A 20,966-nucleotide genomic window follows, 5' to 3' on the forward strand; every position below is an offset into this window, starting at 1 on the left:
TGATGACATGTTGATCTTTGGAACCGACCAAAATCAAGTTGATAAAACAAAGAATTTCTTGTCATCAAAGTTCTCCATGAAAGATATGGGAGAAGCGGACGTTATTCTTGGTATTAAGATTAAACGGGAGAATAAGGGGATTGTAATTACGCAATCTCATTACATTGAGAAAATACTCAAGAAGTTCAATTATGAAAATTGTTCTCCAGTAAGTACTCCCATGGATCCAGGAGAAAAGCTTATGCCAAATACAAGTAAACCTGTGGATCAACTCGAATACTCAAGAGCTATAGGCTCTTTGATGTATGATATGATTAGCACTAGACCGGATATTGCTTATGCGGTTGGAAAGTTGAGCAGATTTACTAGTAATCCTAGTAGACATCATTGGCATGCGATAACTAGGGTATTCAAGTACTTGAAGGGTACTATGAATTATGGATTGTCATATATGGGATTTCCTTTGGTGTTAGAGGGTTATTCGGATGCTAGTTGGATAAATAATGTTGAAGATTCATCCTTTACAAGTGGATGGGTGTTCTTGCTTGGGGGAGGTGCCATCTCATGGGCTTCCAAGAAGCAAACATGTATAACTAATTCCACAATGGAATCTGAGTTTGTAGCATTAGTTGCTGCTGGTAAAGAAGCAGAATGACTAAGGAACTTGGTATATGAGATTCCGATATGGCCTAAACCGATATCACCAATTTCTATCCGTTGTGATAGCAGTGCCACACTGGCTAAAGCATATAGTCAAATATACAATGGAAAGTCTAGACATTTGGGTATTAGACATAGTATGATTAGAGAATTAATCATGAATGGGGTGATATCTATTGAGTTTGTTCGGTCGCAACAAAACTTAGCTGACCACTTGACGAAGGGGTTAGCTAGAGACTTAGTGAAAAAGTCGGTGATTGGGATGGAATTAAAGTCCATTTAAATCTATTAGTTATGGTATACCCAATTCCCTTCTAATACAACGTTAGAAGCAGAATTCAATGTGGAAAGATCATAGTTAAAGATTGGAGCAATTGTGTTTATCTTCCCAAGGTATGTGCTCAGACCTGCAAGTGATGGCTAGGTTGAAGTATATCTTCTTAACGGTTCTTTTGAAAAATTGCTAATGCAGGTGCAAGATTAAAAGGATCACCTATAAGAGCATGAAGTTTTGCCGCTTCAAGAAGCTTGGACTTGGCTTCCTATATGCTTATTAATGGATAAGGACACATGGCTTGTAAAGTGTCAAGTATGAATAGTAGAGTATTGTAAGAAACATATGTGTACTATATCTTTAGATATTCAAATGGATTGACGGGTTCAATCATTATGACACCCCGATTTTCGAATATTTGGAATGTGTATTTGTACTAAGATGAAAATTCAATTGTAAGACATTTTCTTCTATGCATTTGTTTGATCGTTATACCTGTAAAGTAAATCAAGGATTATACTAAGATGGGGGGAGTTTGTTGGTGATTTTAGTATCATCAATGCATTTTGGTAGTAATGTGATTTACTATAGGCCAATGCAATTATGCGTTAAGTTTGAAACGAGTTAGGGTAGTGCGGAGTGCACGCTCGTCGAGCCAAACGCGTAATTGAATATGAATAATAGAAACGGGCATAACGTTTCGTTTGAATAGTTGCACCCGTTCCCAACGGACATAACGATTCGTTTGAATAGTTGCACCCGTTCCAACAGACATAACTGTTTTCCGAAAAGGTGTGTCTGTTCGTTTCTATTATTGGTCTCCTATATAAGGAGTCTTTTGGTCTCGATTTGGGACACGAAATTACAGACTTCCTCTCTACATTCTGATCTGTTCTCTATTGTCAGAAACAGATTGTTCTTCGAGAATTATCCCCGCAAAGATTTTGTGAACCCAGACAAGAATATGGTCGAAATATTTTGTTCGGAAAGTGAACGAACACGATTCTTGAAGATATCCAGGATTATCATACTATTTTTCTAACATTATATTATTATAATTAATACATTTTGATTAATGAAACCTTATAATTTTTCCATTAAAAAAAATTAATCTATGTTGTTTTTCGTCTTTCCATCTTGTTGTATTAAACAACATTTCTCTTTTGTTATATAATAACGTCTATAATAGTTTCTTTCTGATTTAGAAATTAGACACCGCTAAACGACTTATTTTAGTATTTGAAAATGAGTTTAAAGGTAGTGTATTAAACTAACTTTATACATATAATTAATCAAAATTTTTACACTTACAATGTCATATTAGTTTTTTAAAATTAAAATTGTGTTTAAATTGAATATATAGTTGTGATTGGTTGACACTGTCTGTGTATATCCCTTTTTCTCTTTGAAAATATATAAAACAAAAATAGATTGAAGTTTTCATGCAATCACTCAATGACAATGTGGCCTTGCGATCTTCATTGGATAATATAGATAATCAAGATTTAAATTGTATTTGATACTTTGAAAATTATAATTATTTGATCTTGACCAGACGGTTACCAATGTATGACTATGTGACAATAAAAAATGTGATATTATGTATAAAAGAATATATATCATTATAGTTTGTCAATATATCCAAATTGCAAATACATTAATAATTGTCTATTTTATTCGTCAATATGGAACTCGAATACATTTTAAGAGAGTCAATTTAGTTATCAAATTTAATTTTCTTAGGTTAGTGCAATCTATAAAATTATAAACAAAAGAGACACAAATAAAATGGTTAAATAAATTCTTGATCTCTAAATATTTCAAAACTTGTGTTTAATCTTTCAAAAAATTTCTTTTAATAATGATCTCTTTAAATTTTTTAGTCTTCACAATTAATTATCTTTAGGCTTACATTCACCTTTGGTCCCTGTAAGTTAGCGAGTTTTTGATTTTTGTCCCTGTAAGTTTTTTTTCTGGGTCTGAGTCCCTATATTTCACTTTTGCGTTTGTTTTAGTCCCTAGAATCAAAATCCGCAGGAAAATTCGCAGGAAAACCTGCAGATTTTCCTGCGGATTTTGACTTTAGGGACTAAACCGCAAGTAAAAAGTAAGATATAGGGACTCATACCAACAAAAAAAACTTACAGGGACGAAAATCAAAAACTCGCTAACTTACAGGGACCAAAGGTGCATTTAAGCCTTATCTTTAATGTGATCGGATCACATGTTGCATACACACGTAAAAAATTTTCTAGAATAATTAAGGTTTTTTAAAAAAATACTTAAATAACCAATTTTTCTCAGTATTTACCCAAAAAAAACTAGGTTTGGGTCTGGAAATAAGTGGAGGCATCATCTCATATGACGCATGCTCTTAAAAAACAACATAGGCGTCATATGAGATGGCCAATGCATAGCCTAGGCGCCATATGAGATGGCGCATGCATGCAAAGTTTTAGAGGAGGCGTCATCTCATACAACACATGAGTGTAACAGATCCCTAAATTTTTCCTATAAGTATCACCTCCATTCTACCACTATTCTCCAAACCTCTTCTCACTTTCTCTCTAATTTTTTTTTCATGCCATTTGACATTATTTTCAAAAGAGATGGGTATGTTTATTTCTCGGCTACCAAATCCTCGATTAAAATGAAATTTTGAAACATCAATTCCATGCACCATCTTAAGAGGTCATTGATTCGATGGTTAGACGCGATGATCCAAGATGGTGAAGTCATTAGAAGAATTCAAAGACTTAGAACGGTCACCTCACTTTCGATCAGAGAACCACAACGTTGGTGGGATGAAGTAAAAAATGACAGAGATGTAATGACTATGATGCATGGATCAGATGAAATTGTTTTGACAGTTGTAATTTCTTAGATTTTTTGTTGTGTTAAGTAATTTTATTGTTATTTGTGATGTTGTTTTATTCATGTTTGTGTTCGGTTTGTTGTAACCAACACGCTTAATGAATAAAAAAGTTTAGTTAATTTATAAAAATAAATTACAAAGAGTGCATACAAAAATTATGTTGTGGAATTGGTTGCAAGATTGGGACAATGTGTTCGCGTGTGTCCAACGTGGCGGCATATACTACACTTTCTTTTTAATTTGTCAGTTGTATCCATTTCGGTTCTAATGCAGGTGTTGTTAGGGCGGCCCTTTTTCTTCATTCGCATTTTGTCGTTTTGCCAAACTATTTCCCCTTCATACGCAGAACAATAATCCTCTTTTGCTACAACTAGAAAGCCATTGTTGTAGATAGCGAGCAAGGTTTCGGCCTTGTAAACGGAAGATAGCAGTGTTAATGCATCTCGCTGAGTATGTGAACATGCCGCAATGACATGGGATCAAGGCATTCAAAAAGCTTGAAACTTTTTACAGTCGCAACAACCAGATGTTAGCAAAACCCTGTAATCTTGTCTTCGTAGCCCATTGTTGTGGTCTATTGTCTTTTTAAAACTAAACATGTGGTTATGACAGTCGAATCTTGTAACCTAATGCGTGTTGGATTTGGTAGTTTCTTCCTTCATAAGTTTCATGCCGATTTCACTAAACAAATGCCCTAATTTTAACACTACACTCCAATTATCACCGATCTTTGCGAACAGCGAAGCCATCCTAAAATAGGTTGATTTCACCAAAGCGGTTATTGATCGGTGCTTTCCGCAAGTATATGTATCGTATCAAAGTAATATAAAGAGTGTCGAACCCACAGAGACCTAATCGTCAATCTATCGTATTATATCGTTACGGTGTTTATCTAAGGCTAATAAAGTAAGATTGAGATTGCGTAAAATAAATTAAATAAGATTTGAATTAATAGCAGATAAAACAATATTGGAATATGAATCTCATCAATTCGTTGATACTCTCAGTGTTCATAAATCAAATCTCTATGGGACAATATTTTCTATTTTGAAAAGAACTAATTGAACAAGAATTGTCGCTTCCGCGTATTCAAATTCAGATTTTACCCTCTAAATTATACCATCCATTGTCACGGTGGATGGCGCGTATTGCGTTAAAAGAAATAAATCCTTTTTAAGTAATTGAATTCTTGAATCGATTGAAAAGTAGTTTTGATTGGAAACTTTAACTTAAAAGTGTTTCAAGCTTTTGCTTGGGTGACCGAATCTTAAACCTATAAATCTGCGCTTTCATAAATAGTTTTGAAATCACTTTCTAGAAATGTTAGACTTCCTATTTAATTGATAAAGTGCTTTCACGATTTTTACCAATTAATTACTAAGCAACTTTTGATCTTTTATACCGGACGATTTTCGATCTTATCCAATATATAAGTGGTTATACATCCATTGTAACCACCAGAATTAAGTTTTATAAAAAGTTGTATTTAAAACCAAAACAGTCCCTAAGAGTTTCTCAAAGAACGACCGTATAGAGTATCGACGAATCAACGGTTCTCACATTCCAACACTTATAAATTAACTAGACATAACTGGAATGTAAATAAAAGCCATTGATTCGACCGTGTGATAAAAATAATTAGACATAATAAAATAGCTTAAACTTTCAATTAAAGAAAGGCAGGAACAAAATATACGATAAAAGTAAAGAGATGATAAAATAAATGAAATGTTATTAAATAAACCTGCTCCGTAGAGACTTAAATCTGATACAAGGAAATAAATTGCTGAACTTGAATGCGGTAAGTAAATTGATGGCAAGATTTAACTTCAAAGTAAATTTCTTCAAACTCTATCACATACTCGATAACTTGATACGATAACTCTCCGATGTGAAGATTTTATCTCTTACAAAATTCGATAGTATATGGCTTTTGTATGGAACTAATCTTGGATTATCTGAATAATGGAGGAAGGGGGTATTTATAGGATTCTTCAAACCTAAAAAATCACGAAAATGTCCTCAATGACCGTGGAGAAAATCTAGGGGGAGAGTGGATGACTTCTTAATTAAGAGAGCCCATTTTCCAACCGTCTCGTTACCCTAACGTGTGGCGACGGCCACAAGGCCATGGCGAGCGTCATGCTCCGCAAGTGGCAAAGACTAGGTCTTTTTTCCGTTGGAACGTGGGTTGTGTAGCGGTGAAATTTGTGAAACTAGAGTTATTGAATTGACTTAGGTCATATATTTTAACAGAGTCGCCACCGCGCTTTATTGTTTCTAAAGGAAATGAGAGAAATAGCGAAATAAAACCTACAAAAGTTTTTAAAATCAAAACTAATAAACATATCAGAGATTTGGGTAAAGGGGTTTGTTATGCAAGTGAACAGTTTTAAGCACCCCTCACATCTATGGTACTCCATAGGAACCTCTTTGAAAATATTATTATTGTTGCTGTTATAAAATGCCTTTCCGTTTTTTTGTTTAAGTAGAGTGGGAGGATGAGAAAAGAATGTTTTAAAAGTGACCTCAGTAAGACATTGTGTCTTAGGTCTACATACCCCTTAAGTGCAGTAGGGAAGTCAGAGCTTTTGTAGTTCCTCTTACAAGTAAAATAAAAGGCCAAGTGGCATAATCTTTTTGTGTCTTGAGCTATAACAATACTCAATGGGTTTTTGAAATTCTGGACTCAGACACGCGATGTCGAACAGGATGTCACGACATTACTATCTGAATGCTTTTAAAAAAATGAACAAGAAGTAAACAGAATAACAACACAAGAAAGTTGTTAACCCAGTTCGATGCAATCACACCTACATCTGGGGGCTACCAAGCCAGGGAGGAAGTCCACTATAAGTAATATCAATTAAAGGTAATACAGATCAAGATTACTCCTTTCACTTAATATCTACCCAATGCAACTTCAATCTAAAACTACTTAGATCAGAGATCCTACTCACTCCCCCTCAATCACAGCAGTGATGAAAAACGCTCTACGAATAACAAAAGAAGACACACTTCAAGGACACAACTTGATCTTGCTTAAAAGCTTTAATCAAGTACAATAGTACTCTTGCTTAAAAGCTTCGAGTACTTCTTACAACTCAAACCAAAACACCTAGACCAAGACAATCATCATGATGATTGTTTGGCTTACAAGAAGGCTAGAACGTAAAAACTTAAAACAAATAACTCTTAAAGCTTCTCAATACAAAAACCCTAATCTGTTCTGCAGCTTCTTCGTAAAATATATAGCCTTCAGAAAACGCAGCAGCTGGGCCTTGGATCCAAATTAGTTTTAAACCTAATAAAACTAATTTCCATAAATCAAGGAACTAAAAATAATAACCATCAAAGACGTCCTTGAATCAGATCAGAATCCAACATTTCCAAATAAAGCGCATAGGATCTTATCAGATCACATAACCATAAATAGTAACAGAAAAGAACGTAACAGCTGCGAATGTCATGACATCGGCCTTGACATCAGGTAAAGGCCTGCATAAGAAAAACTTCACAACAGTAGAATGCATGTCATGACACCAGATTTGACAAGATAGAAACACAATGAGTTTTACCAAAAATTACAGCCAATCAACAACATCTACAAACTCCCCCTTTGGCAAATTTTTGGCTAAAACACTAATTGATGTACCCAAACAGATATCAGAGCATACACAGCAGCCAACAACAGAAAAATAAATTCTGTAAGCAAACAACAGCCAGCTTGATTAATCACCAGAAATCCAGAAAACATCTATTTAATCAACTGTTACAGAATACCACTTGTCATTGTCAAGGAGAACCAGGAAACAACCAAAATATAAGAAAACAACAATACAACCATATCCATCAACCAAAAAGATCAACAAAAAAAACCAAAACCACCAAAACAACCATTACTCCCCCTTTTTAGCCACAAAAGGAGCCAAACACAAACAGAATCAGAGCTAATCATCAGACCCATCACTGTCTTCATCACTAGAGCCACCAGTATTGTAATCACTTGAGCTACTAGTCTCTTCATCAGCATCACTACTCCCAGTATCCTCAGAGCCCTCACCATCCTCAGCCTCTTCCTCAGCCCCACTATCAGCACCTTTGTCTTCATCCATATTGTCACCATCCCTTCCACCAGCAAGATCATCATCTGTAGACTGCTCAAGACTTTGGATGAGATTTTCAAGCTTCATCTTCCTGTTGTCCAACTCCTTACAAGTCTCTTTCAGCTCAGCAATAAGAAGGGCTTTGTTCACAGACTTGCTGGGTTGTGATGTCCCAGCAGATGTCATGTCATCAGACCTCTAGAGCAGCTTGTAGTGAAAAGACAAAGCACTCTCCCGCTTACATACATAATCTTTACTTTTCAGAATTCCAGGGTGTTGCTTGAGGATTATCCCACATATCAGGGATGGGAATGCAATGGGGAGCTTGGTAGCAGAGGTACCAGCATGCCTCATAGTTTGATCAAATATGTAGGTCCCATAGTCAAATTTTGTCTTGGTTCCCACAACATAAATGAATTTACCTAGGCCAACAACAATGGTAGAAGTGTGATTGGTAGGCACCCAGTTTGCAGCACCAATTTTGTGCAGCAAGGCATACCTGCCATTCAAGAGACTAGCAGACAATTTACTCTTTATGGGCCATTTCTTGACCTTACCACCAGTGATAACATTGCATACTTCATTGTCAGTTACTTCAAGCTCAGGTTGAGCCTCAGCATCTCTACCTAGATATAGGTTGATAACAGCAGGGGAAAAATCTATACACTTTCTTCTAACATACACCTTATGAAAATCATCAGTTCTTCCATCACCACAATCTTGAGACAAATTCACAATAAATTCCTTCACAAGAATTTCATAGCACTTTGAAAAATGAGTAACAGTCTTAATCAAACCTGCAGACTTGATGAGCTTCATGACCTCTTGACATTCCAGAGCATCATTTGCTAATTCTCTTTCTAGAGCCAGCCTTCTTTGATAAACAAACTTCCACTGGATGGCATTTGAAGCATAGTGCAAGTAAATGTTGTCCAAGGGAACATCACGAACCTTTGTGGAGGATTTTGTGACAGCAATCTTCTTCTTTGATGGGATGTCAGGGACATCACTTAAGACATCGTCTTCAGGGGCAGAAACACTTCTTTCCGTCCTCTTCTTCACAGCAATCTTGCTCCCAGTGGTTGAAGGTTCAGCAAGGACCTTCTTGATCTTCTTTATAGTGACCTTCTTTTGATGAGTAACTTGAGGTTTGGAGAAATCTTGATCACAAACCTGTTTGCCCTTACGAGTCTTGACTCTATGAGAGATGCTAGAGATGAGCTCATCATCAGCAATGTCAATAGAATCATCCAGATCATCCAGATTCACCACATCATGCACAGTAGGGCCTTCATTAAGAGTTTCTTTAGAAGGAGCAACAGGAACCTCTTCAGCTTTCTCAGGTTCAAGAATCTCAGCATCTTTAGTACCAGATGTTTCAACATTGATAGCTTCAGATGTCTCAACATCTTTGGCACCAGGGGTCTCATCATTGTTATTAACATATGTCTCAACATCATCCTGATCTTTGCTAGCATCATCTTGATCATCTTGATCATCTTTGCTGTTCTCAGAGGCAGGAATTTGGGCTAGAGGAACAGATATTCCATCAACCTTGTGCCCTTCATTCAAGATTCTTGTGACAATACCTGCGATCGCATTGTGAACATAAGCAGAGCCCTCTCTACCCTGAGCAGAAAAGGTTTCTGGAACAGATCCACCAGTTGATTTTCTTGCATGCATCTTTCTTGGTAGACTACGAACAGGATCGGTAGCAGGAACAGTGTTCAATGGCACAACATTCAACACAACATCTTGATCACTCACCACATTTGGTGCCCTAGATCCTGATGCTGTTTCAGAGGGAGGAGACGATTTCTTTGAGGGAGAACTCTGAGACATGGTGAGAGAAAATGGAATGCTGGGGAAAGGTTTGTGAATGCAACGACACAGAGAGGTAGCGTGAGTGCTGAAGATAGGTTTTGGGGGAATGGAAACCGTTTGGACAAATTGTAAAAGAGGGGGAAAATACACTTTAATGTGTAATGATAGCAAATATTTGGAGAGAGAAATAATGTTGGCCCCACACCCGGTTAATTGCTATAATCCTTCACAAAGACAAATGCCTAGTTTACTTCTTAGATTTTCAAATTGATTTGCATCCAAGGCTTTTGTGAAAATGTCAGCCAGTTGAAGATTTGTAGCAACATGTTCCAAGGCAATTATTTTATCCTCAACAAGATCTCTAATGTAGTGGTGTCTAATATCAATGTGCTTGGTCCTGCTATGCTGAATGGGATTCTTTGAAATGTTAATGGCACTTAAGTTGTCACAATATAATGTCATGACATCTTGTGTGACATTGTATTCTGTTAACATTTGCTTCATCCAAACAAGCTGAGAGCAACTACTTCCTGCTGCAATGTATTCTGCCTCTGCAGTGGATAAAGACACACAATTTTGTTTCTTGCTGAACCATGAAATAAGATTATTCCCCAAGAAGAAACATCCTCCTGAAGTACTTTTTCTGTCATCAGCACTTCCAGCCCAATCTGCATCACAATATCCAGTGAGAATAGGTTCACACCCATGAGAGTAGAGCATTCCATACTCACAAGCACCATTCACATATTTCAGGATCCTCTTGACTTGGTTGATATGACTGATCTTTGGATCTGCTTGATACCTAGCACACACCCCAACAGCAAAAGCAATATCAGGTCTACTGGCTGTGAGATACAACAGGCTTCCTATCATGCTTCTGTATAGACTTTGATCAACACTAGTTCCCTTTTCATCTTTGGACAATTTTAAGTGAGTAGGAGCTGGTGTTCTTTTGTGAGTAGCATTTTCCATTCCAAACTTTTTGACAATGTTTTTAGCATACTTACTCTGAGAGAGAAAGATTGAGTCTTCCATCTGTTTAACTTGCAGCCCAAGAAAATAAGTTAATTCTCCAACTAGGCTCATTTCAAATTCTGATTGCATCTGATCAACAAAATGTCTAGTCATCTTGTCTGACATCCCACCAAACACAATATCATCCACATAGATTTGAGCAATCAGGATCTTTCCTCCTTCATCTTTAACAAAAAGAGTTTTATCTATCCCTCCTTTCCTGTACCCATTACTAGTAAGAAACTCAGTTAGTCTCTCATACCAAGCTCTAGGGGCTTGTTTCAGGCCATAAAGAGCTTTTCTTAGTTTGTACACATAGTCAGGATGGTTTGGATCAGCAAAACCTTTAGGTTGCTCCACATAAACTTCCTCACTCAAGTATCCATTCAAGAAAGCACTCTTCACATCCATCTGGTATAGTTTGAATTTTAGAATACAAGCAACTCCTAGCAGTAATCTAATTGACTCAAGTCTAGCAACAGGAGCAAAGGTTTCATCAAAGTCAATTCCTTCAACTTGAGTGTATCCTTGAGCAACTAGCCTTGCTTTGTTTCTGATAACAGTTCCCAGTTCATCTGACTTGTTCTTGTAAACCCATTTTGTTCCAATGACATTAGTACCTTTAGGTCTTGGTACCAGCTCCCATACTTCATTCCTTTCAAACTGGCCTAGTTCTTCCTGCATGGCATTAATCCAGAACTCATCTGTTAATGCTTCCTTAACATTCTTAGGTTCAATTTTTGACACAAAACAAGAGTTTGAAGCTAGTTCTCTTGACCTTGTAGTAACTCCACTGTTGAGATCTCCTATAATAAGTTCACTAGGATGATCTTTTTGAACTCTTATAGATGGACTCTTGTTAGGAGGTTCAGTCTCAGACTCTGTGATAGTAGGAGTGCAATCATCTTCTCTTGTAGATCCTTCAGCTGTAATATCCCAGAATGTTCCGACATCTTCTGTGACATCTGCTTGATTGTGGACATCATCAACCACAACATTTATGGACTCCATTATTACTCTGGTTCTTGAGTTGAACACTCTATAGGCTCTACTGTTTGTAGAGTAGCCCAGAAAGATCCCTTCATCACTCTTGGAATCCATCTTCCTTCTGTGATCTCTATCAGCAAGAATGTAACACTTACTACCAAACACATGGAAGTATTTGACAGTGGGTTTTCTTCCCTTCCAGATCTCATATAGAGTGGTAGAGGTTCCTTTTCTTAAGGTAACTCTATTATGGACATAACAAGCAGTATTCATGGCTTCAGCCCAGAAGTAGATAGGAAGATTCTTAGCATGGATCATAGCTCTGGCTGATTCTTGAATGGTTCTATTTTTTCTTTCAACAACCCCATTTTGCTGTGGAGTAATAGGGGATGAAAATTCATGATGTATTCCTTCAGAGGAGCAGAAATCAGCAAACTTTTGATTCTCAAATTCCTTTCCATGATCACTTCTAATTCTCACAACACCATTTTCTTTTTCTCTTTGAACTCTTTGACACAGGTCCTTGAAAACATCAAACACATCTGACTTTTCTCTGATGAAGTTTACCCAAGTGTATCTGGAGTAGTCATCCATAACCACATAAGCATATTTCTTTCCTCCAAGACTTTCCATTTGCATTGGTCCCATCAAGTCCATATGGAGCAATTCAAGAACTCTGGAAGTGGTCAGATGTGTAACCTTTGGATGTGACATCCTGGTTTGTTTTCCTACCTGACATTCACCACATATTCTTCCTTCATCAATTTGTAGCTTAGGAATTCCTCTCACAGCTTCCAGAGAAATAATCCTTTTCATACCTCTTAGATGAAGGTGGCCAAGCTTTTGGTGCCACAGCTTTGCTTCTTCTTCCTTAGAACATACAGTTGAGTAGCTGGATTCATGGGACACCCACAAGTAGCAGTTATCTTTGGATCTGACTCCCCTCATTACTACTTCCTTTTCTTCATTAGTAACCACACACTCAGCTTTAGTGAAGTTGACTTGGTATCCTTGGTCACAGAGTTGACTGATGCTTATGAGGTTAGCAGTCAGGCCCTTGACCAACAAAACACCTTCTAAATTTGGCACTCCTGAACAGTCTAGTTTTCCAACTCCTTTGATTTCTCCTTTAGCTCCATCACCAAAGGTTACATAGCTAGTAGAGTGATTCTTGATATCAACAAGCAGATTCTTGATTCCAGTCATGTGTCTGGAACATCCACTGTCAAAATACCAATCTTCTTTGGCTGAAACTCTAAGAGATGTATGGGCTATTAAAGCCATATTTTTAGGTTTCCATTGTTGCTTCTGGATGGGCATGATCTGCTTAGGTTTGTAGTAAGGAGCTTGATCTGGGTATCCATATAATCTGAAGCAAAAGGGCTTAATGTGTCCAAATCTTCCACAGTAATGACATCTCCATCTTTGAAACTTTCTCTTCATTTTACTTTTGTCTTGATGTTGAGTCACATGTTTTGACATTGGTTTCAACATATCAGTTTCAGGTTTAGCTCTGCTACTATCTTGGGAATGTTTCTTTGCACCAACAAATCCTATACCAGACATATCTCCTGAACTTTTTCCAATCTGCAAAATCTCCTCCAACATATCCGAGCCACTGTTCAACATTTTTACAGATTTTGACATCTGATCAAGTTTGGATTGTAACATGATAATTTCACTGTTTAGTTCAGATATAGTTTTACTAAGTCCTTTGTTATCAGCCTCCAATTGAACTATGTATTTCTTCTGCTTTTCACCTTGTTGACAAACTTCAGCACTTCTGATACACAGCTTTCTGTAGGAGGCTGCCAGTTCTTCAAAGGTTAGCTCATCTTCACTAGAGTCTTCATCAGAATTACAATCCCCAGTAAGGGCTGTGACATGTTTGGCTGATTCTTCTTCAAAGTCACTCTCAGAATCTTCATCAGACCAGGAGACTGACAATCCTTTCTTTTGTTTCTTGAGATAAGTAGGACATTCAGCTCTAATATGTCCATACCCTTCACATCCATGACATTGAATCCCTTTGCTGTGATTGTACTTTTCTTCTGGTTTTGCTCTTCTGCCAGAGTCATAAGATCTACTGGTGTCAGATGAGATGTTCTTGGCATTAGGTCTTGGCTTCTGATCCATTCTTCTCATTATTTTGTTAAATTGTTTACCAAGCATAGCTATAGATTCAGATAGATTCTCTTCTCTACTTTCCTCTGCTTTTTCTTGAGAGTTGGACACAAAAGTTATGCTTTTGTTTTTATTTTCAGAATTGTCACTGATCCCCATCTCAAAGGTTTGAAGAGATCCAATTAACTCTTCTACCTTCATTTTGCTGATGTCCTGTGCCTCTTCTATAGCTGTAACTTTCATATCAAATCTCTTAGGTAGGGATCTAAGGATTTTTCTCACCAGCTTTTCATCAGACATTTTCTCTCCCAAAGCTCCTGAGGTATTAGCAATATCAAGTATATTCATATGAAAATCCTGAATACTTTCATCATCTCTCATCCTTAGATTTTCAAACTTCGTAGTTAGCAGTTGAAGTCTTGACATCTTCACTTTGGAGGTGCCCTCATGAGTAGTCTTGAGGGTATCCCAGACATCTTTGGCTAGTTCACAGTGATGTACTAGTCTGAATATATTCCTGTCAATTCCATTGAATAAAGCATTTAAAGCTTTAGAGTTGCCAAGCGCCAATGCCTCCTCATCTTTGTCCCATTCTTCCTCTGGTTTAAGAGTTTTCTTGCCATCTTTATCAGTAATGACAGGATGTTCCCATCCTTTGTTTACAGCTCTCCATGCTTTACTATCCACGGATTTCAGAAAAGCCACCATGCGAGGTTTCCAATAATCATAATTGGAACCATCCAGAATGGGTGGTCTAATCACAAATCCACCACCTTCTTTGTCCATAGTACCAGAAAATACTGTCCCTAGATCTCACCCAGTAAAAACAGGCAGGGTGCCTGCTCTGATACCAATTGAAATTCTGGACTCAGACACGCGATGTCGAACAGGATGTCACGACATTACTATCTGAATGCTTTTAAACAAACGAACAAGAAGTAAACAGAATAACAACACAAGAAAGTTGTTAACCCAGTTCGGTGCAATCACACCTACATCTGGGGGCTACCAAGCCAGGGAGGAAGTCCACTATAAGTAATATCAATTAAAGGTAATACAGATCAAGATTACTCCTTTCACTTAATATCTACCCAATGCAACTTCAATCTAAAACTACTTAGATCAGAGATCCTACTCACTCCCCCTCAATCACAGCAGTGATGAAAAACACTCTACGAATAACAAAAGAAGACACACTTCAAGGACACAACTTGATCTTGCTTAAAAGCTTTAATCAAGTACAATAGTACTCTTGCTTAAAAGCTTCGAGTACTTCTTACAACTCAAACCAAAACACCTAGACCAAGACAATCATCATGATGATTGTTTGGCTTACAAGAAGGCTAGAACGTAAAAACTTAAAAGAAAGAACTCTTAAAGCTTCTCAATACAAAAACCCTAATCTGGTCTGCAGCTTCTTCGTAAAATATATAGCCTTCAGAAAACGCAGCAGCTGGGCCTTGGATCCAAATTAGTTTTAAACCTAATAAAACTAATTTCCATAAATCAAGGAACTAAAAATAATAACCATCAAAGACGTCCTTGAATCAGATCAGAATCCAACATTTCCAAATAAAGCGCATAGGATCTTATCAGATCACATAACCATAAATAGTAACAGAAAAGAACGTAACAGCTGCGAATGTCATGACATCGGCCTTGACATCAGGTAAAGGCATGCATAAGAAAAACTTCACAACAGTAGAATGCATGTCATGACACCAGATTTGACAAGATAGAAACACAATGAGTTTTACCAAAAATTACAGCCAATCAACAACATCTACAGTTTTTAAAATGTTAAGCTTTAACAATAGTTAACACGTTTTAAAAGGAGCCAAGCTTTAACAATACAAGGTTAGAGTTTAATAAAATAGGTTGGTTGAGCTTTAACAATAAAAAACCAAGGGTCGAGTTTAAAAGGGTTGAGCTTTAACAATACAAAACCATTTTCAAAACAAGTGGGGTGCAAAGCTTTAACAATACTAAGCACAAAGATAAAATATTTTGGAGGAGAGATTTAGTACCTTGACAATTTTAGTCAATACCACTCCCATTCCTTGGAGTTTTAGGCAACAACTTAAGAAATCAATCATGATGAATATCTCAAGTGTGTGTGTGTGTGTGTGTGTGTGTGTGTGTTTGTGTGTTTGTGTGATATAACATGTGTATCAAGGATACAATCAATGGTGAGTTCAAAAATATCAAAGTATAAACTCAAAGATATAAGTTGGATGAATAAAAGGGTGACATACCTCAAGATCATTTCATGTATGAATGAATATGATGTGATGATGGATAATGTATCATGCATGTGGGTTAGTAAACAATGTGTATATGTACAAAGATAATAACATAACCAAATCATAAATGTACAAGGATGTAAATCAACAAGTATATGTAAAAGTGGATAAACAAAGAGAGATCATAACAACAAGTTATATTAACATGGTATTGCATTGGGATCTGAAGATCAAGGGATCATGGATTAGGGTTTTAAGGTTTTTTAGTTATATACACCTAAGCCTAATTAATTAAAATTCGATTAAACAAAACCCTAAGTGGATTAACTAAGGGAACATGTCATGAACTTCAAAGGAAGCTAAATTTAATCCTAAAAGGAATCACACAAATTTAATCAAGACATTTGGTGAAGAAATCATTTTGAAAACATTCGATTAAAAGGCCTTTAAAAGGCATAAAAACACTATTTTTCGATTTAAATAAAATTGATTAAAATAAAAATATTTTTGGATTTTTTAAAATATATTCACAAAATATATCACATAAATAAGGAGTATGCAAAAAATCAACTCAAAAGGGGTTAATTTGTTCATAGAAACAATTGAGAGAAAATGAGAGAAAAACAAATAATATTTTTCAAAGTTGGCTTCAGGAAATCCGTTTCCCAAAATGGGGGTAACCGATTTCCCCATAACCAAATTAATTTGTTTTTCAGTTTTTTGCTTCAGGAAATTGATTTCCCATAATGTGGTAATTGATTTCCCCTTCGAAAAAAACAAAACCAGAGGCAAAATCAGTGGTGAAAATCGATTAACCACTTCTTTAAAATCGATTTCCCCTTCGAAAAAAAGCAGTTTTCTGTTGCAGAATCACATCTTTCTCAAACTTCAAATATTTAAAAATGGCAACTCTCTCATTTCTCACCCCAAATGCAAAAGTGTAAAGATCAAATTGCTTAGAATTTCACAAGGAACTTAACCATGTGCTTAAAACAAATTAATATTGACTGTAGCTTTTGAATTTTCGATAAAACCAGAGGAAAGCTAGTTTTTCCAAAGTTGAATTAAATGACAATCAAGCTCATCCAATGCCTCTTTTCATAGGGCTTCAGATCACACCAATCATATGAAAAATAATAGATCAAGAATGAACACAAATGAAAGCTTAAATTATGAGTTTCAAGTTCAAGATTTTACCGAACGGAAGGAGATAGAAGGCCCTTTGAATGATGTTCCAACAACAAATGAATGATCCTATGAGCTTCATTGAACCTCCCTGGTACTATTGATGTGCTTACTTGGCTTTGAATCCCCCCAATCTCTCTACCTAACTCTATACATAAATACGACAGATGAAGATGAAGGGTGGTAATGGAGATGTTACAAATGTTATGTAAGGGCTTGGATAGCTTCTATATGATGTATATGAAGTGTTTGGATGGTTAGTTTGCAAAGAACTTAAGAGAAACTTAGAACTTGCAAGTTTGTGCAAAGTGAAAAAATGGAGTTTTTGAGTGAGGGAGTGACTTTGGAGATTTTTGTGTGTTTGTTGCAAGAGGCAAGGGCCTCTATTTATAGTACAAAATGTGACTTGTGGGGAAAAAATCAGAGCAATTGGCTGTATGGATTTTAAATTGTGTACTTTTACTTCTTTGTGAAGAAATGTGAAAATTGTTGCTTCATGAAAGTAAACCACAAATTTTCTTTGATTTTCCTCCCATATATGGTGTAATTTAGTGTCATCAGTTATGGGTAGGTTTCTTATGCCTTTTAAGACATCGTTCATTGATTCCACATGATTTGTTGTCATGTGGCCCCATCGTTGTTTGTTTTTAAATGAATTTGTCCACTTTTCTGTTGGAATATTATCAATCCCACCTCCAGCACCCGGATTTGACAATTTGATCTCACAGAATGATGATTGAGTTGATGCCTACCACACGTTCACAAGATTTTTTTGAAGAATCTCGTCTTTGATTTCCCGCATGAAATTTTGCGCAAGATGTCTAATGCACTAGACATATGTAGAAGGGAGGTCGTGCCAACCGTTAGCAAGATTGTTGTATGCAGTCTCAATAGAAGCATGTCTTTCAAAAATCAAACATAGGCCAGATTGTGGAGCAACGTGTGTTCGGATATTTTTGAGAAAGAAACTCCAACCACCAGCAGTCTCGCCTTCGACTAGAGCGAAGGCAATTGGAAAATTTTTACTATTTCCATCTTGTGCTACCTCCATCAATAACTTTTCTTTATATTTCTTGTATAACCCTGTTTCATCTATTTCAATAACAGGTTTGCAGAATGTAAAGCCTCAGATGCAAGGTTGAAACGCCCAAAACAATCGATGGAATATTACATTTCCACCTAAACATGTTCTGTCTAGGGCATACGTCGACAATGTCTCCAAAATGGAAACAGTTCCAGGAGCATATGTGTGAAGTTCAACCAAGTAGTGCAGAAGTTCTTTTTATGAATCCTCACAGTTTTCAAATACTTGTTCAATCGCCTTGGTCCTCGCTTACCATGCCTTTTTGTACGAGCAAGTATAATTGTATAATGTATTGATGTGAGAGATTATCATACTCACCTTCAATGACAGATCATTTTTTACGAGAGATAAGATTTCTTGGCATATAAGATCATAACTTATTTTATGATGATTTTGCGTCAGATTGGTGGTAACACATGTATGGGCTTGAGAAATAGAATATATCACCCAAGAATTACTTCTCTTTTGGTATAATGTTGCTAGCCTAAATATACACTTCGCATTTGTACATAAAATTATGTACCTCTCAGCATTTGTGCGTTCTACTTTAAAGTCCACATAGTTTACCATGTGAAACTTTTTTATAGCTTGCACATAATCTTCTTTTGAACGAAATTTGTCTCCCACTTTTAACTGTTCATCCGACTGCATATACGGGTTGTAGAAAATATCAGATGATGGCTCATCTCCTTTCAAGTTTAGGCTTGTCATGTGTGCAGGTGATGTGTACAGATGCGTTGGAGGTAATGGACCTTCATCGTCATCTTCAGAATCATTTTTCACCATGTGATCAACATCTAGATCTAGTTCTTCTTCTTCATCGTTAACAACATTGACCTCAGCTTATTCGTCATTAATGGGATCAACAACTTGTGACCCAATTATTTGTGGCAGTTGAGGTTGTTGGAGCAAAATGTACAACTTTATACAATCATACCCAAAATATTCATGATTACAAAACATATTTTGAAGATCTTCATCATCTTAAACTTCCATCTGATAAAACTTGATTTGGTTCTGTCGCATCGGGAAATTTGAAATTAAGCTACTGATTAACTTACCTCTGATGAGCAAGATTTGACAGCGACATTTATTTTTTCCAAAAAAGCAAAAGGAAAAATATCTAGGAAAGGAAGTTATTTACATAAGGGAAAGGTATTAGCACCCCTAATGTTTGTGGTACTCCACATGATCTACTCTTGTTGTTCTAATCAATGGGTGTGTTTATCTATAACTTACTTGCTAAGGGTGGAATGCATAAATTATTTAATTAAGGGAAAAAGAAAAGTTTTTTTTTTATTATTGAGTGCTTGACAAGACATCGCATCTTGTGCCTACATACCCCTTTTGTGCAATAGGGAAGTCAGAGCATTTGTAGTTTGCAGATGTTTTCATGTTGGCTTCATTTGTGGTAAAACATACCTGGGTGTTTAATGTCTTGACTGATGTCATGACATGATTTTTAATGTGTAATGCAGGTTGCATTTGTGTTTAGCTAATACAGGTTCTGTTAGTGAATGTCATGACATCCTTGTCTGACAGCAGGAGCTCTTATATTTTATTAATTGTGTTTCTTGATTTCTCTCAATCTACAATATAGGAAACCTTTTATTGTATGCTGAATATTTTGTCCAGAAGATTTTACTGACAGCATATTCTGTGACAACCAGATGGCGTGTGAATTAGGTTAACTTGGTTAACCCTAATGTGTTCCTAAAAAAGCCCAAGGCCCAAAACCTTTTATTGGAATGCAGAGAGAAGGATTGTTAATTGTGAGGAACCATAGTTCTGTAGCTGTCTCTTGTACTCCAAGCAATTGTCTTTGATGATTGCGTTGGAATAGGTTGTTTTTGTTAATTGTCACTCTAAGCTTTTAAGCACGAGTGTGTGTCTCTTGATTGAAGCTTTTAAGCAAATCAATGTGTGTTTTTAAAGTGTGTCTTCTCTCTGTATTTGTTTTATGTTTATTTGTAATCACTGTTGTGATTGAGGGGGAGTGAGTGGAGATACTCGGGTCTAGGAATAGGTTGGAATTTCATTGGGTAGGTATTAAGTGAGGAGTTGTAAACGGGGGAGTTTAACTCCGAATTAATTCTTCTTATATTGGATTCCCTCCCTGGCTTGGTAGCGCCCAGAGTAGGTTGTTTGAACCGAATTGGGTAAACAATTCTGTGTGTTCCTTATTGTTTTTATGCGTTTTGTGTTGTGTAATTGTAGATGTCATAACATCCAGTAAGACATCCAGCGTGAGTTACTAGAATTTTCAATTGGCATCAGAGCAGGCACCCTGTCTGTTTACATCTGGGTGAGATCTAGGGACAACAAAATTCTGGTACTATGGAGAAGGAACTGTTAGTGTTTTGGAATATACCACCCATCCTGGATGGCTCTAACTATGACTAGTGGGAACCTCGTATGGTAGCAGTCATAAAGTCGGTGGACAGCAAGGCCTGGAGAGTTGTGGAAAGCGGATGGCAACATCTTGAGAAGGTCATGGAAGATGGAACCATAGTTCTAATTCCTGAAGCACAATGGAACAAAACTGAAGAAGAGCTAACTTTGGGAAATTTCAATGCCCTAAGTTCCTTGT

General features: G+C 36.6%; 1 protein-coding gene across 1 annotated transcript; it reads right to left on the reverse strand.

Moving 5' to 3' along the window:
• Positions 1-8,113: 8,113 nt before the first annotated feature.
• On the reverse strand, positions 8,114-9,757 carry LOC131642263 (uncharacterized). Its single transcript, XM_058912540.1, has 3 exons — positions 9,620-9,757; positions 8,921-9,544; positions 8,114-8,659 (listed from the first exon to the last, which is right to left on the reverse strand). The coding sequence occupies exons 1-3, from the start codon at positions 9,755-9,757 to the stop codon at positions 8,114-8,116; spliced, it is 1,308 nt and encodes a 435-aa protein (XP_058768523.1).
• Between the last annotated feature and the right edge of the window lie 11,209 nt (positions 9,758-20,966).

The sequence above is a fragment of the Vicia villosa genome, unplaced genomic scaffold, assembly GCF_029867415.1.
Source record: "Vicia villosa cultivar HV-30 ecotype Madison, WI unplaced genomic scaffold, Vvil1.0 ctg.004731F_1_1, whole genome shotgun sequence".
NCBI classification, from domain to species: Eukaryota; Viridiplantae; Streptophyta; class Magnoliopsida; order Fabales; family Fabaceae; genus Vicia; species Vicia villosa.